Here is a 24,457-nt window from a genome sequence, read left to right on the forward strand (position 1 = left end):
AATAGATATATTAACTAATTATTTAATCTAACAAAGATATTTTTATCGTTATTTTAAAAACAAATAGATATTTTCGATTCTTCAGTTTCAAAGGTCATATTCATACAAACCCATTAAGATGCGAAGAAATAGTGGCTTAAACATGAAAAGAAGATAAATTTAGAGAAATTTATTGTTTAATCAACTCGTTTAAGCTTTAGAAATTCAAAAGGGGAAATGTTATGAAAGAGAGTGCAACCACGCGTGTAAAAAGTAGGCAAATCGAAAGATGCCTCGACAGAGATTTTTTCACGCTTACCAAAAGTTTATGTGAAGAAGTAAATAAATTCCCAAAAGCCATACTCTTTGCCTGGACTCGAGCCCAGAATGTTTGCTTTTTAATTCTCTTCTTACACAGATTAGCTGCTGCTTTCCTTACCCATTATTTATAAAACTCAAACCTTTTAATCTTAATGCCTCTTCAATGTCTGTCCAATCCCCATCATTTATCAGGTATCTTGGTTTCCCCTATTACCTGAAAGATGAAAACCCTCATCTTCTTGTCTCAAATTTTGTGAAAATCTGAAGGAATCTCTTCTTCAAATCAATGGAAGCAAGATGGGATCCGGATTTCTGTTTCAAGACTTACAGAATCTTTAATTCAAGGTTTACGCCGCTGTTTCTGCTGTTTTGCCTTTCGTTCTCGACACTTTCTTCTTCACTTCCTAACGTGTTCGACGAAATAACTCTCAACATACAAGACAGAGCTTCACTTCTCCTGTTCAAGTCACAGCTCCATGACCCGAATCAGAGATTGTCATGGGTCGGTTCGAGTTGCACTAACTGGACTGGGGTGAGTTGCTCGAGATGGAACGGACGGGTTCTTGCACTCAACCTCACTGGGTTTAACCTCTCCGGCCAACTTCATTCAAGCTTGTGTAAACTCTCATTTCTCGAAACCCTATATCTGTCTCATAACAATCTCGATGGCCAGATTCCAGATTGTTTTAGTTCGTTTTGGAATATCAAAATCTTGGATCTTAGTCATAACATGTTTAGTGGTGTTATTCCTGATACCCTCATGAAATTGAGCAGATTAACCCAGCTGGATTTTAGCCACAACCTGTTCGATCAAATGCTTCCCTACTGGATTGGGAACTTCTCAATGAAGCTAGAAAAACTCGAAATGGGGTTTAATTCGTTTCGAGGGGGGATCCCCGAGGGTTTATTGCACTTGAAATCACTTAAATACTTGGGTTTATCTCACAATAATTTCTCCGGTGATCTCCCGGACTTCCGGCAAGCGTTGGGGCATCTTAGCCTCGAGTCAAATTCGTTTTCCGGTACGTTACCTTGTTTATCGTCATCGGTTGAATCACTCTCTTTTCTCGATTTAGCTGAAAACTTACTCGAAGGTGGAGTTCCGACTTGCATTTCTTCCCTACGAGCATTAGAGCATCTTAATTTGTCGTTCAATCATCTAACCTACGAGATTTCTCCAAGATTCCTGTTTTCGAATAGACTTGTTGTTCTGGACTTGAGTTATAATCAGTTGTCGGGTTATCTTCCTAAAAAAATTCTCGACTCCCCGGAAAAGTCAGGGCTAATTGTGCTAGACCTTTCGCACAACCAGTTCTCCGGCGAAATTCCACCGGATTTCACAGAGTTAAAAAGCTTACAAGCTTTATTTCTCTCCCATAATCTTCTCACCGGCGAAATCCCGTCAAGAATCGGAAACCTAACCTATCTCCAGGTAATCGATCTCTCTCACAACTCATTATCCGGTTCTATCCCTCTAAACATCGTCGGTTGTTTCCAACTTCTCGCTTTAATCCTCAACAACAACAATCTCTCCGGCGAAATCCAACCGGAGCTCGACGCATTAGACAGTTTAAAAATTCTCGATATCAGCAACAACAAAATTTCCGGCGAAATCCCATTGACGTTGGCCGGATGTAAATCATTAGAGGTCGTCGATTTAAGCTACAACAATCTCTCAGGACCTCTAAACGACGCGTTGACCAAATGGTCAAACCTAAGGTACCTTTCTCTTTCACACAACAAGTTCACCGGAGCTCTCGCCATTTGGATCTTCATGTTTGAATCAATCCAATCAATCGACCTCTCCGGCAACAAATTTTCGGGCGATATCCCCGACGGGATTTTCAACCTCAGTTTACATTTCAACAATGGTGAAGCTAAAGAAAACCCCAAAGCGCCATTGTTAGATAGTAAGTTTTCATTGGTGATGGGTGATGATCTGCATCTAAACTACAATCTTTCATCAACAGTCACCATTGATTTATCAGATAACTTGTTACATGGTCAAATCCCAGAAGGGCTTTTTGGTCTACATGGTTTGGAGTATCTAAATTTATCTTACAATTTCCTCGATGGTCAAATTCCCACAAATTTGGAGTCAATGTGGAGCTTAAAGATTCTTGATTTATCGCATAATTCATTATCGGGTGAAGTCCCGGAAAATTTATCGGGACTCGGGAATTTGACACATTTGAATCTTTCGTTTAATTATTTTTCCGGGATTGTTAATAAGACGAAAGGGTATTGGAGATTTTCGGGGGCGTTTGCGGGAAACCCTAATTTGTGTGTGGAGTCATCTGGCGGTGATGGTGGTGGTGGTGGTGGTTGTCTGACTGGAAAGTTGCCGGAGGAGCCGGAGAGGGTTTATGAAGAGGGGAAAGAAGACGGGTTGATATCGGGATGGTTGTTTTCGGTTAGTGCTTGTGTTAGTTTTTATTCGGTTGGAGTTGCTTTGTTTTGTTCATCAAGAAGTAGGAATTTTATGTTTCAGACGAAAGTTTAAATGTAGAAAGGGTAGATTACGATTGTATAGATGATGAATTTGCTAATGGGTTACATATAAAGTGTTTATCTTTTGTAAACATTTATGGTTTAGATGAATTTTAAACTATGAAATGAAATGAAATGAGTTCCATTTTGTATATAAAATAGAGATAGAGATACGCACGTCTTATGTCAAGATTGAGTCTTGAATTCATGACCATTAAAATTAAGAGTTGTGTGAATATATTTGTTCTCACATAAAGCGAAAAGATTCCACCGTTAATTATTTGTTGGATGGAATATGTGCAATTTGTGTTAAAAGCAATCTAGTTGGCTAGTTGTAGAAAAATTGGATGCCACCCTATCTATTCATATATTGTATGAAATTACTGTTTGTACTTGAAGTCATCTTTATAATCTTTTTTTTTTGGAATTATAAATATAACATTTATAAATGTCTATGGGGAGGGAGGGACGGGGGGAAGAAGATGGAAAGAGAAAAAAAATCATCATATGTGTTCTCGGGTTGGAAGAAGGGGGGGGGGGGGGGGGGGGGGGGAGTTAAATGATATTTTTATCCTTAGTTGGTTAGGGTTCATCAATTTCATAGAGTAAGAAGAGGGAAGAAGATGAGACATCAATAGTAAAGGTAGGGGAGAAAGATGTTTCAACCAGAGGAGTTCTTGATGGCACCGATGGTGTTGTGAAAATGAGTGAAGACGACAATTACCAAGGAAGTTGAAGAACATGACAAGGGTAAAACCGGTCATTATATGTTTTCCCTTCCAATCCGCCCAAAATTAGGCGAATGATTTGGTGTGTAAAATAGTCTAGATTTCCCACATCAAATCCTTCATTTCATTTTCTTTCTTTTCTCTCCATAAAAAACTGGAGAACAACCTTTTCCTTCTCTTTCTCTTCTAAAAAGAAACTTGAGAGCACAACGTTACCGTAATGTAAATACAAGCAACTAGAAGATGCAAAACCAAAACAACAACGTAGATGCTCCTTTTGTGGAGCAAAGAAGCCCAAGAACAAAGAGCCTAACAGCATGCCCATGAGACCAAAGGCTAGAGGTGCACAAATCGATTTTTCTTGGAAATCGGATTAATTTTAAAACCCGTTCACTTTGGGTTAACAAAAACCAAAATCGGTTTGAGTAAAAAAGGAATTGATTTCAAACTAATTTCCGAACAAAAATATTCAAACCTTTAGGCACTGTTTAGGATCGGTTTGAAAAAAAAAACAATTTTTTTCTAGTTTTTTCTTTTTTGTATTTGTAATGAACTAAGGTATTTTCGAGCATTCGAGACAATGTATGTGACATGCCTAATTTCACGGCTAGAAAAGACCGATATATTTATGCATATTAAAAATCAGAGTATCATTGTCAAAGAAATATAATGTGGAATTTGTTCCTAAAAACATGATAATAATATTATCAAAACATTTTCGAATAAATGTACTTTATTTATATTAAAAACTTTGGGATGTCATCGTCCATACAGTACATAAGCATAAACAAAAGATTACAGGCCTTACAACAGTACATTAACCTATTGGCCTACATTCCATTCCCCTTTCATTATAATCATCTCAACTCATATGTGCTTTCGTATCACTACCTGTGATATAAGGAAACTAAGTGTGTCAGACTTGGGGAAGTCTAGTGAGCACATAGGTTTCAACCCACAATAATTAGATTCTTTAGTTATATTCTTTTCACCAAACAATTCAATCCTATTACCTATTCCCGTTATCCTCACATTATGAACCTAAATACTAGTCTCAGGGACATACCCTAAGGATCATTGTAAGCATTAGGGTAGACAACACTACTTGGGGGATTCCTTTGAAAATACATGTTCATAAGGTAACCATGAGGGGATGGAGTACATCTTTAGTGAACACATAGTTCAATAACACCTATAGGTTACGAGCCTGCCAACGTTCTGCTGGACTGTCTAAAATAGTTTGTGGTCGTTATCTATACTTCGTTAGCTGACTAGATCATCTATAAAGTCAAGGCCTCTCATTTATTTCATGATTATCAGCACTTTTCTACCCAATATATAAAAATATATGTATATATACGTTTAAATAAAATAAAATCATGTTATAATATTTCATCTAGCACAAATATCAGGAAGTACATATAATAAGCACATTTATCATATAATCATCTAGATACTTCATATCTATATGTAAGTCGAAATTACTATGCACTCACTTGTTAAAGTGATGATTCAAAATTTGGGTCGCGCTTCGCTTCTAGCATTTGACATTTCCTTTGACGTGACCTTGTATCATTATTACTAAGTCTTAGTCTAACTTTCTAATGATAGTCTAGACCTATCAATCATTCTAATAAATAACGATCGTTCTATCAAATAAGGATCAACCAGGTAGGATAGTTGGGAGGCAGGACCATTTTGGTGTGTAATCTTTCTGAAATCCAACAATCAAGTCAACATGATCATTCTAGTCACCTCTCCCGTAAATAGATCAATCAATATTATAACTTGGAATCACTGATATTTCTTATTTAAAGGTTCATAATAACGACTTATGACTATAAATATGAGCTACACTGAAAGAACTAGAGTGTAGCTTAATTTATAGAGGTTCCTCCTGACCAAAGTCCGGAAATCATACTCGTAGGGCTCCTACTTGATGGATACTACTTGGTTGAATACCTCAGGTATCGCAGGGCTTTGCCGAAACATAGAAACAAAGTGAAAATGGCCTAAAAGTGAAGAGTTCTCGAGAGAGAAAGTGTGTAGGGGTGATTTCTTATACGGACGCCAATATTTATAGCCAAGAAAAGTCAACCACCGGCTCTTTTGGGCTTCTGTCAAGTGTCGTCGCCTCATTCGTCCGCGTATGCCCTTTCTAGAAAGTTCAATGTGTCAAAATCTCCTTGGTCCACGTTGGCATGTCTCGGAAGAAAGGGGCTACCCCAACAGGGCCACGTGGCTCTCTCTCGTGGTGCCATGTCATCAGTACACGCGACGCACTTCGCTCATGCAATTTTCTAGATTTTCAAAATGCCATAACTACTTTACACGAACTCCGTTTTTGATGTTCGTTATATCCCCGGAAAGCTATCGATGAGATATACAACTTTCCTTTGGACCCAAATAGCTAATTCTCACTCTATCAAAATTTATATTTTTCAAAGGCTTAGGTTGTTGAATTTGCTGCGGAAATCTGAACTCCTACATACGGACTCCGTTCTCAATGTTCTCTATATTGACGAACTCCTATTAATGAGATCTTCAATTCTGCTTTGGTTTATTTTGTATAAAAGCTACCATTCTAGAATTTGATTTTTGTGCCAACACTGCTACGCTGAAACTTTGAAAAATCATAACTTCCTCTCACGAAGTCAGATTTGGACATTTTCTATATTCACACTCTCGCTTTAATGACTTCTATGAATTTTGTTTAGATCACTAAGGCTAAAAAGTAATTTATCAAAATTTCACTTTTTACAATACGCAGAGTTGTGTTAGTTTAATTGTGAAACTTCGAATAAGCATAACTTCTTCATACGAAGTCGGATTTCAGTGTTCACTATAGATCTGGAATCCTCATATCGACTACTTCATCTTTCATCAAGTATATTCAGCCTAATTATTATCTTATTTTAGACGTGTATTTTATTTCTATTTTTATTATATTACTATAAGTACATATATTTCATATAACTACACATAGAAAACATAATACTCAAATAATTCTCTTTATTTACTTCATATAAATGTTACAATTATTAACCATAACTATTACATAATCTTATTAATGCATAGCAATAAACGTAGGTGTTGCACTACAGGGGTTCACAATGATATTTTTCAACATTTAACTTTTCGAAAAATATTTTTCGTGCATCCGGGATAGTACAAGACGTGAAAACCGTTCTAGGAAAATATCTAAAACCTTGTATAAAGAACAAATTGATTAAACAATATTTTTTACTATCTGAAAATTGGTTTTTATAGTGAAAACCGGTTTCTAAATTGGTTTTTCAAACTAGTTTCACCAAACCACTACAAACCAATTGTTCGATTTCAAATCGGACCAGTTTCAACCAAACCAATTTATAAACTGGATCAGGTGCCATTTTCAAATCAGTTTCGGATGATGAAATGTTTTTGTGCACCTATACCAAAAGGCCTGACAACCTCTACGCCTAACTCGCCTAAGGTAGTCCACCTATCTTAGCATAACCAACATTTGCTAACTCACAACCCACCATCAGTGGACTTTTAACAATGACGACAATACCAACAACCTTCCTATAGTTTTTTTGGTATCATAAATTGTTTTCATCTCCTAATATTTGACCAATTAATTTTGTGGGCATATAAATTAATGAGTAAATTAGACGAGTTGTCCCTATGGTTTATGGTAGTTTGTGCGTTTAGACCCTAACTCTTTTTAAATCAAACGGTCCTTATTATATCTTTTTGTTTCATCTTTAGTCCCTAACATATATTAAAAAAGATATTTTGCCCTTATGTATATCTTTTTAATTTATGTTATTTATTATCACTTTAAATTAAAAAAGAAAAGAAAAATAAAGCCATGCAGCTAATGTTAACCTACACCGTAATAAAAGAAAAGTTGCTCGCCATCCCTATTCCTTCCTTCGTCTCGATACCTCTATCTCAATCTTGTCGACATATCCACAAGTTGCCGCTACATCCTATTCTCCATTTTAACTTAACGAGGGAAATGGATGAAAGTGAGAAAAAAGTAAATGAAATTGATGTTCCTTTTTTTCATTGAAGGAAGGAAGTGGAAGAAATGGAAGTAAAATTTTCCCTCCTAACTTTCCTTCCAATTTGGAAGGATTTGGAGAGAAATTAACAAAATGTTTAATTTTCCCTTCACTCTCCTACTCGGAAACACAAAATACAACTTTCTTACACTTTTCTTTCTTTTCTTTTCTCTCCTTACTTTCTTTCCATTTCATTTATTTTCTTTGTTAAAATCCGGGAACTAGGAACTAGAGATAATGACCTCCATCATCAGCACTCCCCTCTCCATCTCCATCATTTTCTCGCCAGAAAAACTCTACCCTTGAAGCCTCCCTACCTCTGTCGCCCCCTCTCTTAGCTCTCTATCCTTTACATATTGGAAAACAAACAAACCAATAAGTCACTATAAAAACTCGAACCATAATCATGGGCTTGCTTCATTTTGATTTGATTTATTTCATCTTTGAGAAGAAGTTTTCATAAACTTGATTTTTCGCAGAAACCACAAAATAGAAATTTAGTTTCTCCGATGATGGTGGTGACGCTTCTCAATTTTTGGTTTTCAATTGTTATAAAACATTATTCAATTTCAATTTGTAAGTTTGTTTTTCCATGCGATTGTAATCAATTTGAAACAAATGTTAATGGTGTCCAATGAACCTTAACATTCCTAAATTCTTTAATGGAGGTCATTTTGATTTGATATGGTATTTTCATATTAACTTTTAGGGTTAATGGTGACAAGGCAAGAAAAATAAATATCTGATGATGGGTTGGTCGAAGAAGATGACTCGATAGAGTAGGCTGAAAAGGGGCGGTTGAGAAGAGACGAAAGGTATGGTTTTAATCATGGTGGGCTTCATCGACGATTGCAGATGATGATTCAAGTGAAGAAGATGATGAACCTGGAACCCTCGCTTTTTGTTTGGATTTGAATCCTTCCAAAGTTTGGGGGTATTGTTGTTTCATCTAGGTGCATTTTGAAAGCTTAAAGATTCACTGGTCTAGCGAAAAACATATTTCATTGATTTTGATTTTCCGTTGGGTTTATCTTTTGCGGTTAACTAATGGTAGATAGTAGAGGTTAACTGACAACGGATGTGGTATCCTGTCAAAACTCTTGTTTTTGTAGGCTAGTTGTAGAAGATGACCGAACTAGATGGAGGTGACATAAAAATTATCGGAAAATGGAACCATATCAAACACCTTTTCCGAAAACTATGGTTGCAATGTGTGGGTTTATGGCAAGAAAAGGGGAGAGTTATACATGTTTCCGACGAAGGGATTGAATGGAAGGGAGGGAGAAAAAAGGAGTATGTGGCAGATGAAGTCGTCAGTGGTTTTGGAGTTTGAAGAAGATGATGGGGGAAGGTGATGGTGAGGGGTATGAGTGGGCCCCACCTTATTTAATAAACATTTTTAATAGATAGATAACAAATAAATAATAAACAAATTATAAAAGAAATACAGAAGGATAATTTAGTCTTTTAACATGCAACAAAAATATATAATAGAGACCGTTTGGGTTAAAAAATATTAGGGACCAAACACGTCAGTTACTCCAAACTACATGGATCATTCGTAATTTCCTCTAAATTAATTTATGACTTAGACTAATGTGTATATGTTTTTACTTAGACTAATCTTCATAAATGGTCCCTGTGGTTTTCAAGAATATCAAGCTTAATCTTTAAAATCATTTACCAAAGAAAAAACATCATAAATGGTCCCTGTGTTTTCCCAGATTCTGAAGTTTAGTCCCCGTGGTTTAAAAATCTCATAGATGGTCCCTGTGCTTTCAAAACTTTTGACAGATGGTCCTTATCCCTCACACCGTTAGAACCCCACCTTTAACCCTTATTTCATTAAAATAATATAAGGGTAAATCGGTCTTTTCACCTGTGCCCTCTTCTTTATTAAGGGAAATGATTATGCCACTGTCTTCTTCACGTCAAATCCCAAACACTCTTCATCACCCAAGAGTACAGTGACTTCGTCTTCAACATATCACTCTCATCCAAGAAACAAAAGTGGGGTTTAGGGTTTACACAGCACCAAAGGACAATGGTTCTGTCAATATGGTGTTTGCATGAAAAAAATGCGTGCTTGAAGGACTTGCAATCGAGACATGGTAAGATTTTTCATAAAAAAAAACTTAAGTTTTTGTTTCCTTGAATGTATTCGTGAAGATAAATCATCTTCTTTACCCTTTCTATTTTTGTGTTTGTAGAGGGATATGATAAATGTTTCACGTTGAAGATACACTATAGTGGTGTCTTCACCAAGTCACATGGAAGGAAATACGTCGATGGTACTGTATCATACGTAGATGACGTTGACACTGATTTATTTTCAGTCCATGAACTCGATGACATGGTTCGAGAATTAGGGTACAAAGGTGAACAAACTCTTTACTACCATTTTTGTATCCCTGGATTTCCCTTAGACTACGAGTTATTGCCTTTAGGTAATGACCAAGATATTCTTAAATTGGTTTCGTATGTCCCTAAGCACAAACTTATAAAGGTCTATATTGAAATTCGTCAGACTAGGGTAGCAAGTTATTTTAAGTCTCCTACCAAAGTTGTTATTGAGGAACTAGAACCTGAGAGTCTGTCACCTGAACTTAATAGAAAAAAACCTTGTAGAAGAGAAGTAGGATCGTGTAGTAAAAAGCTTGAGTTGGACCACCTTACCAACCATGTTGTTGACCAGTCACATGTAATAGATATGGATGAAAGTCAGGATCATTCAAAGACAACGAAGTAATGTCATTGATGTGAATGACAGATTGATCATGGGCCACATAGAAGAAGCGTGTAAGGGTAATTTAGGCAATCTTGCAGAGGAACCAATTTGTGAAGATATTGATGGACAACAAAGTGTAAGACTCGATGAATTTGAAGCATTTACAGATGATTATTCAACTTATGTTGACTTTGATGCTGAGTACAGTGTACCAAACGGTGAAGACAATCAAGTAGAAATGGAAATTCTATAGGGCATGGTAAGTGATGACACCTGAACTGCTGAACTCGGTTGATAACCCTCTGGCTGCTAACTGACAACTCTCTGAAATGCTGCTCCTATAGCTCCCTGAGCAACCAATACCAATAACAACATTGAGACTAAACTATCCTCCCGGGGTCAACTAAGTCAACTTTGGCCAAAGTCCTGGTCAAAGTCAACCTTCCTGATTGACTCTACTCGTTGAGTCAACCCGTCAACTCGTCGAGTTCTTATACTCATAAAACTCCCATAACACGACTTAACTCGTCGAGATGAACGATCTCTAAATTCCGTCTTGACCAACTCACTGAGTCGCCAACTGACTTACAGATCCGAAGCTTAACCAAAAGAGGTTGGGGGTCTGCGACCTGACTCGCCGAGTCCAAGGCAATCTTCAACAGACTCGCCGAGTTGTTCTTCCAACTCGTCGATTCCATGCCCATCTTTATATGACTCGCCGAGTCTCTTCAATCCTTCATCCATACAGAGGTTTTTTGAGCCATGCAGGGGCTCCAAACTGTAGTTCCACTCTTCTAGGGCATAGCCCCCACGTAAAGTTGCAAACTTTACATGAAACCAAGGAGTTAAAGGTCCAAATCACTCTAGGGCTAGGGCTTAAGACAAAAGGGTTTTACCAACAAATCTTTGACTGATGCTTTATGACATTTTAGACCAACAAAAGTCTAGACCTAAAGTAGCAACCTCAGATCTAAACTCCAAACCTAAAATAAATCTCAAACATACCAAAATGGCCCCAAAGCTCATCCATGAATAGATCTAGATGAAAAAGAGGGAAGGTAACAACTTATTACCTTCAAGATGTGCCCAAACTGAAATAGATTCTGGATCCACACCACTCTCTTGATGCAAGCCCTTTTGATCTTCAAGTTTCTTCCACTAGAAACAACTTCCAAAGCTTCAATCTTCCCCCAAAGGCCTCACACACACACACACACACGAGGTTAGGGTTTTCTGGTTCTCAAGGGCAATAATAAGGCTGAGATAAGGACATAAAGTCCTTTAAATAGGGTGCAACCCTCGAGATTAGGGTTTTTCTCATTCCAGCACCAACTCGTCGAGTCCAGCTTCCGACTCGGCGAGTTGGTCACTTAATTCGCGACCCAAAACCTGCTCCAACTCGGCGAGTAAGTATACCTACTCGTCAAGTCCCTTCTTCAATTTACACTTTAAGCCCTTAACTCAAACTTCTGAAATTCAGGATGTTACAAACGTCATATCATTCCAACGCCTGAAGAACGTTGTGACAGGCAGTCTGGGTCAATAGTACGGTTATAAAACTCACATGAAGTATTAAAACATTTGATTTACGAGGCTATCAAACGCTTTAGTGATTATATATATACATATATAAATCTACTTGCACTATTTTAGGTATGGAAAATACTTATGCATTCCGGTTTTTGGGACTTTTAAAACTACTATTCATTTATGGAAAATATAGGATTTTCTAGAAACAAACTCAGTTACTTTATACAAAAAGACATACAATTCTTATACAAAAACGCTTATGAACTCACCAACTTAATTGTTGACACTTTTTCAAAACTACTTGTATTTCTCAGGGATTCAGTAATACAGGTAACAACAACTTTTGGGGAAGGGACGCTAAGGCGTCAATTTCGAACTTATTTTATCATCATAATGTAATTTCTTTTGAAACATGTAATACAATCAACAATGTAACTTTTTAGATTATATTTATGATGGTTGTGTTTGCTTTCTTTAACATATATTCAACTGTTATGATACTACATGAAGTCATTCGCCCTCGAATGATTCCACCGTTCTGGTTTAGGGGTGTGACATATATATATATATATATATATATATATATATATATATACACACACACACACACAAATATTTATATAATAAAATCGAGTAAAATCATGTCATATAGGTTTATCCAACACATATTGCAGATAATAAGCGCATATAACATTTAATTATTTAACAACTTCATATTTATGTGTAAGATGAAAGTAACTATGCATTCACTTGATAAAAGTGGATGCCTCGTAATTTGGGCAAAACTTCACCTTAGTACTTTATCTTTTCCTCTAACGTGACCTAGGTACAAATATCACTAAGTCTTAGTCTTATATTCCTGGCGACTAATGATAGTCTAGATTCTTCACTAATCCCAATGCTACATCAAGATCTATCAAGTAAGGATCAACCAGGTGGGATCGTAATAGAGGTAGGGTCTGTTTGGTGTACATAGTATACTGTTTGGAATTCCCACTTTAAACACCTCATTAAATCCAACATAGACATCATCCCCGTAAGTAGATCAGTCAGTATAATGATTTGCAATTACAGTTAAATCTTATTTATAGGTTCATATTAACGACTGTGACTATAAATATTAGTTACACTAAAAGTGCTATAAGTGTAGCTTAACTTATAGAGGTTTTCCTAACAAAAGTCCTAAAATTGCACTGGAAGATCTCTGGCCTGATAGCTACTAGTTTTCGGTCTCTCGGGGACCTTAGTACTAACCAAAATACCCTAAATACCAAAAATTTTGAACTAGGGAGAAGAGATTTGAGAGGGATTGTGTGGAAAAGGTGTGGAGATCAAATGAGGGTTGGAGGCTATCTATAAGGTTGAAAATGACACTGCGCGCTACACACAGACCATATGTGCGCCATGCATCTGGCCTGGTCGACCTCCCAGCTACCGACACATGTCATCTTTTGCGTGGTGCGACGTGACGACTTCTAGAAGGTGCACGTTGCACCTTATTTGAGCGAGGTGCACTCGTGAAACTTCAAAAGTTTGTAACTTCTTCATACGAACTCCGTTTTTTACGTTCTTTATATCCACACGCAGCTATGATCGAGACCTACAAATTTCTTTAGACTTCGTTGGCTAATTATCACTTTATTTTTTATTTATTATTTTAGACGGCTTAGACTGCTAATCTCTGTTTAAATTTCATATCTTTTGCATACGACGTCCGTTCTCAACCGTCTTTATATCGACGGACTCCTATTAACGATATCTTCAACTCCCTTTTAGATTGTTTCAACTAAAAATCAACCAATCTAAAATCCGATTTCTGTGCTAACACAATTGTGCAGAAACTTTGAAAAATCATAACTTCCTCTCACGAATTCAGATTTGGACATTCTTTATATGCAAGCTCTCGGTTTTACGTCTACTGTGACTTTCGTTTAGATTTCTTAGGCTAATAAAAAACCTATCTAAAATTCAGTTTTTATGATATGCAGAGTCGTGTCGGTTTAATCGCGAAACTTCGAAGAAGCATAACTTCTTCATACGAAGTCGAATTTCGTAGTTTTTTTTATATGTACGTGATCCTTGTCGCATATACTATAAATCCAGTTAAGATTATTATCCTAAACAATATTCTATCAAAAATTTGTTGTATCGCCTAGTTGTGCAGCCCGAATATGCGGGCGTTACATCGACAGTAGGTAGGTGGCAAGGAATGGCGACTTAAAGCGGAGGAGGCGGCAGTCGGTGGCGACGTCGTTATCGGTGATTGAAAAACAAGGCTGGGAGAGCGAGAGAGAGCAGTGGGGAGAGAGGGCAACCCCCTCTCTCTATGTATAGGAATTTTTGGAGCACAAAATGTTGACAAGTGGCACCCCCTAAGCTTGACAAGTGTCACGCTCACAACACGACACTACCTCACCAAGATCTACATGCAATTTGACATCTCACATTTATTTGCACATTACTTCATTGTCCCGAAAATTATAGTTCGAAATATGTAAAAATAGTATTCTAACGAATAGTATAACTGTAACGACCCAATTTTCACGTCCAAAAATTTTGTTATATAACATTACATAAAAGCATTAATAGTTAAAACATTGTTTGATTAAACCATTTCACATCGAAAACCAAATTGAAAACCACAACATTCGATCAATCAAATATCAGAGTATCAATCCCAGAATAAACTCGTAACTGCGGAAACAAGAGAGTGTGTGTGTGTGACATGCTTCTACCGCGCCGACTCCTTTCCCCTAGCTGAGGAGGTACCTGAAACCAAAACTAAAAACCGTAAGCACGAAGCTTAGTGAGTTCCCCCACTGTACCACATACCATATAATCTCATATCATACACATATTGTCAGGCATATCTGGGTGCCCGACCTACCCCTTCGGCCCTCTCGACCGGATATTGCCTAGCATATCTGGGTGCTGGCCTCCCTTTCGGTCCTCTCAACCGGATACTTCCTAGCATATCTGTGTGCTGACCTCCCCTTCGGTCCTCTCGACCGGATACTGGGGAACTATTTCTCCCCTCTACTACTACTACATAACATGTATCACAATATCAGAATCTATCTAACATGGCTGGGTATGACTACCCCTTCGGCCCTACCGACCAGATATCTCGGAGACTATCTCCCCCTACTGTCACTAGCACATAGCATCATATCATACTAGCACATAAACACAACACAGGTAGTAGTAATCCCTATATGAATATCACAGAGACAATCATCTACATACAACTCCTATTGGTGGGCCGACATTGTGGCCGTAGACCCACCGCTACTGGAAGGTAACTCACCTCGAAGTAGCTGCTGATCTGATCGGAAACTGATTGTCTACTGCTGCTGTTGCTGCTCCGGAAATCCTCCGGTTGAAATTCCCACAACATACTCAATCAAACACTGCTAACTGACCTTTGGGTAAAATGACCATTTTACCCCTGATCATGCCCTAGGTCAAAGTCAGAGTCAACTTTCAGTTGACCCGACTCGCCGAGTTGGCTCTCCAACTCGCCGAGTCCCTACCCAAACGATTGTCCCGAATCCCGTTTCTACTCGTCGAGTTAGGCGATGACTCGACGAGTTCTCCTTTTAAACTGATATTCAAGTCCTTCATCCTACTCGCCGAGTTGTATGAACAACTCGTCGAGTTCATCTTCATCCGATGAACACTTATGCTAAGACTCGCCGAGTTGTATGAACAGCTCGCCGAGTCCGTTCTTGATCTAAGGAGATTGCCTTGAACTCGCCGAGTCAGGGCATTGACTCGCAGAGTTCCTCCATAGATGAGTTCAGCTTCCGACTCACTGAGTCACACCCCGTGACTCACTGCTCACTCGACACTACGAAAAGGGGACAAACTCGGAGACTTGCGAACCGACTCTCCGAGTTAGATGAACGACTCGCCGTCGTTACCATGCAACCACTAACTACACGGATTTGCTCGATTCCAGTCCATGCCATTCACAGATCTGGGTTCCTAGAGCATGAATCACACGTAAAGTTTCCAACTTTACGTGTAGATATTCACCCATAAGGGTTTTAGGGTTCAAAATGCACCCAAAAGGGTAGATCTAGGGTCTTCATGCAATGAGGGTCCATAAAGGCAACAGATCTGAGCTCCTGGAGCTCAACCATGCCTAGATCTAAGGGCCAATCAGCTTATTACGAAATAATTTGCACATACAAGCTTGGGGATTGCCTCAAGAATGACTTAAATGAAGTAATAAGCATATAAACAGGGGGAAAACGGGTTATACCTCAAAGGAACTGCTGAGAGAGCACAAAGATGCTTGGATTCCTTCCCTTCCTCTTGATCTACTCCCCTTTTGCCTCAAAACCTTCAAGAACACACAACAATTGCTTCAAACTCTCAATGAACAAGCTTAGAACGAGGGTTGGGAGTTCTGAGGGTGAATGGGGGCTGGCTTGGGGCGGATATGATGTTTAAATAGGGTGCAAACCCCTGAAACTTAGGGTTTCATCCAACAGCGGTGACTCGCCGAGTCCAGGATATGGACTCGCCGAGTCGCCAACTTAAACGTGTCCCGGGTCCCGTATCTACTCAGCGAGTCGGACTTATGACTCGCCGAGTCCAAGGCTAAAAAAGAGAGAATACTCAAATAAGATTTACGTACCAGGAACCAGGTGCTACAATAACTATATTAAATTTGTGTTTGAAGTCATTTGTCAGGGGATTTCGGTTTCAACGAATCGACTGTTTTTCATAAAAGTGTTATGACTTCAAGTTACGGTAATTTATAAAATAGAATCCAATATTAGAGTATTGTCTTATTCATGAAATATTTTCAAAATCACTTAACAAGATGCGTAGCTATTCCAACAAATCGTTTGAAGATTCGTTTGCGGAAAAGCCAGTATTGTGTTGTTTCATGTCGAACTTTTTTCGGGCAAAAATAGTTAGTTCCAAAATCAAATACTAAATTGACTAGTGATCATGGGAAAATTGTTCGGGATCAAAAATTCATGTTTTAAAGTACAATACATAGTGTTTGAACTTTGAAGTGACGTTTCCAGGCCTCAGATTGTTATCTGACAGTTTGTGTTCTTTAAAAGGTCGTAACTTTTGTATATAAACTCCGTTTTCAACGTTCTTTATATCCATGAAATCGTGTTCTCATGCTCTATCAGTCTAGGGTGTTATTCGTACATAATAATATTTAATACATAAATCTTATTTTCAATGCATTAATTAATTACTTATGTATAGTCCATGGGGAGAACTAGTAGGGGGGTTGTCAGACGCTTTGCCCCCCTCAATCTCCTTTACAATTCAAACTATTAGTTAAATAAATAATGAACCTATCACTAATTTGAAGCCCATGTCGGTTTTTTGTTGCTAAGACTCTTCAACCTTTTAAATTTCCAATTATTATAAAGAAAAATAATAAGGCTATACTATGACTAAAATTGAAGTACACAACTAAAATTCCACATTTATTTTAGTTTATGTCATTAATAGCTCTTTTAATTGCCGATTTACAAGTATATTAAGTTACTCTTTTCTTTTTATTCGTAGTAGTGGTTTAATTAAAAAAAATATAGTATTTAACTCCTTTTTATATGATTTTTTCTTAATCATTTTTATTTCTAATTTTTTCACTATTGTCCAAGACCTTTGGCGGGTATTAATATAAGCTCCCCCTTATCCTCAAATCATGGCTTCGCCCCTGTATAGTGGATAGAGTTTGTTTGACAAAGTTTTATATTCATAGAAGACTTGAGTGGTATTCCGCATGCATTTCCAAGTATAAAAACTTTATTTGCATTAAACTACATTGCATTAGGTCTATTACATGAGGTGTTTGTGGTGGTTTGACCGACGATCTTTGACCTAATTTCTTGATTGTCACATGTAGTTTCCACGGATGGTGCCATTTGATGCGCCTCGGGTTTCCGAGTCTAAGATCTATTGTTAACTTCTTCGCGTATGGATTATGTGACTAGCTCTTGTACCTGAATTGCATCATAAATCGTTACACGTTCATCGGGATGAACTCCCAGCAGAACGCCCCGAAGCTTAAGTTAGAAGACAAATATCAAATAAACCTCAAGGAATAGTGAATTTGATCAATGGTACATACCTTTGTTATTCGTTATGGCTTGCTTTTATACCTATTTTCCATGGGAAATAGCGGCTTGGACATGTCGAGGCGATAGTCTAGTCGCCATTAACGTTCTTGCTACCGAAGGTAGAAAATGTTGTACTTAGGTTGTGTAATTAGTCTTATCAATACGGATTCATGAACTGTTATGATTCGTTAGTGCATTACAACCTGTTTAACGACAATACTAATGTTTATATGATTTGATGTCATTCGTTAGTGTAACCGATTTGTTACTAGTGTAACCGATCTGATCATCTGAATGGTTCAGAAAGAGCATACTTGCAGTAACCTCGGTGACTCAATCTAAACCATGGTTAAGGTTCGGCGAGTATTGTTGTTCTCGTTCGGGATAGTATGCCTCTCTAAGCATATACCTCATTATTTATTAAGGGCATATATAAAATAACCAAAAGTTATAGGGGTGGAATGCAAATATCCCCACCTAACCAAAATCCGATTTTGGGCGCACAGTAAACAAACATTTCAGTTAAAGTATCTTCCCAATGCATTCCAAGTTCAGTTTTTTAACTTCAACATTCTACTACAATTAGCAGCAATACCATGTGGGTGGCTCCCCAAATTTGCCACTGATATCATTATATCGCCATCTCCAATTGCGTCGATCTTCCTAACCGAAACCCCTTTCCGATTGAATTTCAGTAGCCATGTCAATTGTCACCAATAGTTGCTCTATGCTCCCTCAGTTCTGCACAAATGATATTCCATCTTCAACTTCTTCTAAACCCTATCGCTTCAGTGCGAATCCGAGAACATGTCGAATCAGGTAACTCAATTTGAAATTCTAGGAGAACATAGAAATCCATTCGGCTGCTTCATCTGTGTTAAGTTTTTTTTGTTAAAGAGGTGATTTGGACATTCAATTTACTCTGTGTGGTGGCATGAATTACTTAAATTGATTACAAATTTTTTGAATCCGATTATAAGAGATTAGTTGTGGTTGTGTCGTATGATGAATGCAGATGTCAATCAACAAGTACAGATGAGAAGACGAATAAGAGTAGGAATGTTTTGGATAACGCAAGCAATTTATTGACTAATTTCTTGAGTGGTGGAAGCATAGGTTCCATGCCTGTAGCTGAAGGTGCTGTGTCTGATTTGTTTGGGAAACCTCTTTTCTTCTCTTTGTTTGACTGGTTTATAGAGGTACTTCTCATTTATCTTTTCATTTTTCTTCTCTTTGTATGATTAATTCATAAGCTATTAACATCTATGACACCTCAATGATGATTTGTTGAACAGCATGGCTCGGTTTATAAACTTGCTTTTGGTCCAAAAGCATTTGTAGTTGTATCTGATCCAATTGTTGCCCGATATATTCTTCGTGAAAATGCATTTTCATATGATAAGGTACAATTCTTAAGTTCTTGATTTTTTTTTCCTTCACTCTCTGTAATGATACTTGATATGTATCAATTAGGGTGTTCTTGCTGATATTCTGGAACCAATCATGGGGAAAGGATTAATTCCTGCTGACTTGGAGACTTGGAAGCAAAGGAGAAGAGGTAAACTGGATATTTATTAAGCCCTTTTTTGTATTGTTTAAAAATGAGAGTTAATTGTTAAGACAGGTGTCTGTTGATTTGTAACTTTTCACAGTTATAGCTCCCGGATTCCACACCTTATATCTGGAAGCCATGGTGCAAATGTTTGCCAATTGTTCAGAAAGAACAATATCTAAACTCGAGAACCTTCTAGAAGCAAAAAACTCACAAGGAGAACATGAGATCGAGTTAGATCTCGAAGCAGAATTCTCAAATTTGGCACTTGACATAATCGGTCTTGGTGTTTTCAATTATGACTTTGGTTCTGTCACAAAAGAATCTCCTGTCATTAAGGTCTAGTCATCATTCAATACATTAACAAATTTTATTTTTTCTAAAAAATAAATAATAAAATCTTTTTTTTTTTTTAATCTCAGGCAGTATATGGTACACTTTTTGAAGCTGAACATCGTTCTACATTCTACATTCCTTACTGGAAATTTCCTTTAGCTAGATGGCTTGTTCCAAGACAAAGAAAGTTTGCAAATGATCTCAAGATTATTAATGATTGTCTCGATGGTCTTATAAAAAATGCAAAAGATACAAGACAGGTGACTCTCATTAATAAAAGTATAAAACCCACAAATGTTTTTTTTAAACTTATAAACTTTTTGTTGATAGGAAACAGATGTTGAGAAATTGCAACAAAGGGACTACAAAAATCTTAAGGATGCGAGTCTTTTGCGTTTCTTGGTTGACATGAGAGGAGTTGATGTTGATGATCGTCAAGTAAGTCTGTCATGACTCATGTGTTAAGTGTTATCTCACTTTTTTAAATTAAAATAATAATTTTCAATTTGAATAATATTTTTTTAGAAATTTTATGTAACAGTTACGAGATGACTTGATGACAATGCTTATTGCTGGGCATGAAACAACAGCTGCTGTTCTTACTTGGGCTGTCTTCCTTCTTGCTCAAGTACAAATCAAACCAAAATATTACCATTTTGGACATTTTTGTAATTATCACTTCATTTTATATGTCTAAATTTCTTATTATTTAGCATCCAGACAAAATGAAGAAAGCACAAGCTGAAATCGATACAGTCATCTCAGAGGATGGAATAACTTTGGAGTCCCTTAAAAAACTAGAGTAGGTTTCGGGTTTTCCAAATGAATGTTACTTTTTCAATAAGTATATTGCTATAATTTATAATGATTACTATTTTTGTTGCACTTGACAGATACGTTAGACTCATCATTTCTGAGAGTTTACGTTTATACCCTCAGCCTCCATTGCTCATCAGACGTTCTTTAAAATCAGATATATTACCAGGAGGTTATAAGGGTGATAAACAGGGATACCAAATTCCTGCTGGAACAGATATTTTTATTTCAGTAAGTTAAAAATCAAACATTTTTCATAATCTTTCAAGTGGGAATTCAATTGTTCTTATGTAAAGATTTTTATTAAATTTTCAAACAGATATATAATCTCCATAGATCTCCATACTTCTGGGAGAATCCGAATGAATTTGAACCAGAAAGGTTTCTAGTTCAAAAAGATAACAATAATATTGAAGGGTGGGCTGGTTTTGATCCATCTAGAAGCCCTGGAGCTCTTTACCCAAATGAGGTTTTTACTTTTTATTGTTCTTACTTGATGAATTGTTGAAAGCGTGATCTAACAGATTCATGGGTGGTGATGTGATAACAGATTGTATCAGATTTTGCTTTCTTACCATTTGGTGGAGGACCTAGAAGATGTGTAGGAGATCAGTTTGCGTTAATGGAGTCGACAATAGCTTTAGCCATGCTATTATGGAAGTTTGATGTGGAGTTGAAAGGATCGCCGGAGTCTGTGGAGCTTGTCACCGGAGCAACCATCCATACTAAGAACGGACTCTTCTGCAAACTCAAGAACAGATCTCGCAGAGAAGATTGAATTCAGGTGATTTTTGTTGTATTATTGTAGTGAAATTAATCAAATATTGATACAGAAATTAACGAAGAAAATAGAAGAATGAATATCATCTCATCTGCCATTAAATTACAATACTATGAACACCGATCAAACCAGAAAACATCAATCTCAGCATCTCACCCACGAATATGAACAAATAATTGGAAAACAAAAACTAATAAACATACCAAAAGGTACAAGTATTGGAGCGCAGAGTACAGGTTTCTACTTCCATGGTCTAATGGACAAGACGATGATGGCGATGATAATCAGTAACAGAAGGATCGCATAACAAGTCCACTTTCGTGTGTTCTTTTGTTTCTTCCTGGCTTCATTCAATTGAACAGTTCCACGAGTCACGTACGAGTTGGCTCTGTTGACATGGTCCTCGATGTTATCGAGTTGCGCTCCTTGATGTTCCACAAGCACAGCCATATCCATGAAAACCTGATGAAGCTCCTTAAGGTTTCTCTCGATCACTGTAACGGCGTCGTGTCGTTCCTGAATTTCAAGCACTGTATCCATCACCTGTCCTCTTCCTTGCTCCTGAATCGCCTTCTGTAGAAAAGTCTCGCTTTGTCCTGTTGAGATTAGGTTATCGACCGTAGCTTCATCCGCGTTTTCGCCGGTGACGGTGTAGTACCTTCTCTGAACGGTTTCCCGGTGTTCGGCGGTCATTTTCTGACGGAGCTCGTTGAAGGACTTCATCGACGTCTGGAGTTGCTTACGGAGACCGTTTACGACGGAGGTTCGTGTCCGGTCGGTGGAGGTCCCCGGACCACAGCCGGGGAGATTCCGGTTGGATGCATTGGAACGGTCTAGGACTTCTAGACGATTCTTAATAAGCTTCGCTTTCTTCAGAGACAAAGCGACGTCGTTGTCCATCTTCGTTCGTAGGGTTTTGATGGATTTAGCGTTGTGTAGGGTTTTGCTCTCCTCGTTCGACGATTGAAGTTGATCGTGAAGTAACTCAAGACCTTTGAGCTCCTCCTTTATCGCCTCCACATCTTCAAAGAACTTGTCGAGGTTCGTACCGTCGCCATCGGCGGCGTTCCCCATCTCAATATCACCGTTGCGACCGGCGGAAAACGAGCGGGATAGAAGATCGTTCATCTTTGTCGCCGGTGTTTTCAAAATTCAAAAAAATAAAACACAAAATCAGAAATCAAAATCGTTCCTTAATCTGATCGATTGGAGAAAGAAAGAATTTGTGGATTTGGGAGAGGATTATGGGAGAATTATGTAAGGATTAGAACTGAAAAACGCGGTGGCGAATTGACTTTTCTTCCACGGCTGCTTCTGGTAGACTAGTCCAGGTCGTTGGAGGATGGCGGGACGAAATTTCAGTAACCCTCGTATTACTTTCAATATTTGAATATTTTCTTATAAACTTTTACTAATATAATTAGAAAACATCACAAAATTTATCTAATTTTTTGTTAAATAAATATAATCATTATCAAATAATATGGATTTGCGTTCACAAATTATATAACTAATACGACTTAAAGAAATTCGTGTTTGAAAAAACATATAATTTGTGATTGTTTAATTATCTACAGAGAAGATAGTCAATTTTACATCAAGTGTAACATATTTATTTATCATTTACCATTTTTAATTAGGTTGATTGACTTTTTACTCGACATCTAACCGTGGGTAAAAGCTTTTTGTGTTAATTTTTTCTCAGTTTGTTAACAATAAAATTTGTAAAGTATCACATGATTAGTGTCTAACTTCAAATTATCTAAATGACCCGATAAAATACCGACTTTGGGACTTGATTGGTTGTAAATAATTCGTTTTGTTTGATAATTACTTTTAGGATTATATTATGTAATAAAAAAAATAAATTTATCAGAAACACATAAACAGAAATTATATGGATGCTAATAGATTAATTAAGTCAAATGGAAAGATAATCTTTGCCAACCGAAAGATGTACTATTATGGTTGGCCACGAGAAGGATGATCGCCGCCAGGTTTGGCTTTTCGAATACTATATTGCTTCCTTCATTGTGAAAAAAGAATATCTCTTTTTGATTGTTCAAAAACTATATAATAATAATAATAATAATAATAATAATAATAATAATAATAATAATAATAATAATAATAATAATAATGTTTTTATAACTTTTTAATTTGAATTTATTTGTAAATATCGTTGTATGGTACTCGTTAAGTTTACTTTTTTGGTCCATAAATTCTGGATTGATAACAAAAGTTGTTGATCAATTTGTTACGTTAAAACTTTTGTTTTCGAAGTTTGCAACGTTATATTTCATACGTTTTGAAATCTCATGTCACGTTTGTTTCTTAGTTATTAACATTAATTTTTGAAGTTGAATATTAAAATCTGAAAACCGACTATGAAGCTTATGGGTAGCATTAAGTTCTATTCTTAGTATAAAGTTAATGAATTTCTAATGTACATTGATGGAACAACACTTACGTTTTAGTTATGATTATGCCCCCATTTTAGAAATGTCCATACTCCATACTAAATACTGATGTGTCAATGATGTTAACTGTTACATTATGATAATAAAATCTATTGCGTTTACGATTATACATCCGCATGTTTGCTTAATGCAACTATGTGTTTTCAAAACAATAAGTTTTTCAAAATTTATACTTTTCCTATGTTATTAACGACGTTATCTCCTTATACAAATTTAATCCTTTGGCCTTCATCCTCACCTTCTTCTCCAAATACAAACACGAAGTCAACCCTCTTTATTTTTGAATTCATGGTCGTTCAAGTTCTTTGCAGCGTAAATGAAATTTGAAATAAAGTTTTTCATGGGGTTAAATGGGTTGGGTGTATTAGATAATTATAAAGAAAAGAAAAACCGCATGTTAAATTTTTAAGTCGCATGTTTGCACCAGCCCAACAAACATAATTTAATCGCCATGTTTATAATTTTGTTATATACTAAATATTAAAAAGCACAGAAGCGGTTAAAACAAAAAAGTATAATTAAAACCCTAAACAGCAGCCGTTTGACTTTGCCTACCGGTGTTG

General features: G+C 37.0%; 3 protein-coding genes across 3 annotated transcripts; 2 read left to right on the forward strand and 1 right to left on the reverse strand.

The window, feature by feature from the left end:
* The first annotated feature begins 225 nt into the window (after positions 1–225).
* Positions 226–2,882, forward strand: CLV2 (Leucine-rich repeat (LRR) family protein). The gene has a single exon (XM_079029765.1). The coding sequence runs from the start codon at positions 587–589 to the stop codon at positions 2,801–2,803; it is 2,217 nt and encodes a 738-aa protein (XP_078885891.1). The 5' UTR covers positions 226–586; the 3' UTR covers positions 2,804–2,882.
* Positions 2,883–18,452: 15,570 nt separating this feature from the next.
* CYP97B3 (cytochrome P450, family 97, subfamily B, polypeptide 3) lies at positions 18,453–21,504 on the forward strand. The gene is made up of 12 exons (XM_079029777.1): positions 18,453–18,748; positions 18,945–19,128; positions 19,225–19,332; positions 19,403–19,487; positions 19,582–19,820; positions 19,904–20,077; positions 20,148–20,255; positions 20,359–20,445; positions 20,531–20,619; positions 20,711–20,864; positions 20,953–21,102; positions 21,184–21,504. The coding sequence occupies exons 1-12, from the start codon at positions 18,630–18,632 to the stop codon at positions 21,409–21,411; spliced, it is 1,725 nt and encodes a 574-aa protein (XP_078885903.1). The 5' UTR covers positions 18,453–18,629; the 3' UTR covers positions 21,412–21,504.
* Positions 21,470–22,701, reverse strand: LOC145091945 (syntaxin-121-like). The gene has a single exon (XM_079029788.1). It carries the CDS (start codon positions 22,540–22,542, stop codon positions 21,655–21,657), a length of 888 nt encoding a protein of 295 aa, XP_078885914.1. The 5' UTR covers positions 22,543–22,701; the 3' UTR covers positions 21,470–21,654.
* Between the last annotated feature and the right edge of the window lie 1,756 nt (positions 22,702–24,457).

Source organism: Lactuca serriola, chromosome 1, assembly GCF_051521515.1.
Source record: "Lactuca serriola cultivar US96UC23 chromosome 1, Lser_US96UC23_V15, whole genome shotgun sequence".
Classification (NCBI taxonomy): domain Eukaryota; kingdom Viridiplantae; phylum Streptophyta; class Magnoliopsida; order Asterales; family Asteraceae; genus Lactuca; species Lactuca serriola.

Excerpts from the sequence above, each read along its gene's own strand:
- CYP97B3 (XM_079029777.1), top strand. The coding sequence starts at position 18,630 with ATGTCAATTGTCACCAATAGTTGCTCTATGCTCCCTCAGTTCTGCACA. Across the intron at positions 18,749-18,944 it reads CCGAGAACATGTCGAATCAG|ATGTCAATCAACAAGTACAG; the intron begins GTAACTCAATTT and ends TGATGAATGCAG. Across the intron at positions 20,865-20,952 it reads GAACAGATATTTTTATTTCA|ATATATAATCTCCATAGATC; the intron begins GTAAGTTAAAAA and ends ATTTTCAAACAG.
- LOC145091945 (XM_079029788.1), bottom strand. The coding sequence starts at position 22,542 with ATGAACGATCTTCTATCCCGCTCGTTTTCCGCCGGTCGCAACGGTGAT.
- CLV2 (XM_079029765.1), top strand. The coding sequence starts at position 587 with ATGGAAGCAAGATGGGATCCGGATTTCTGTTTCAAGACTTACAGAATC.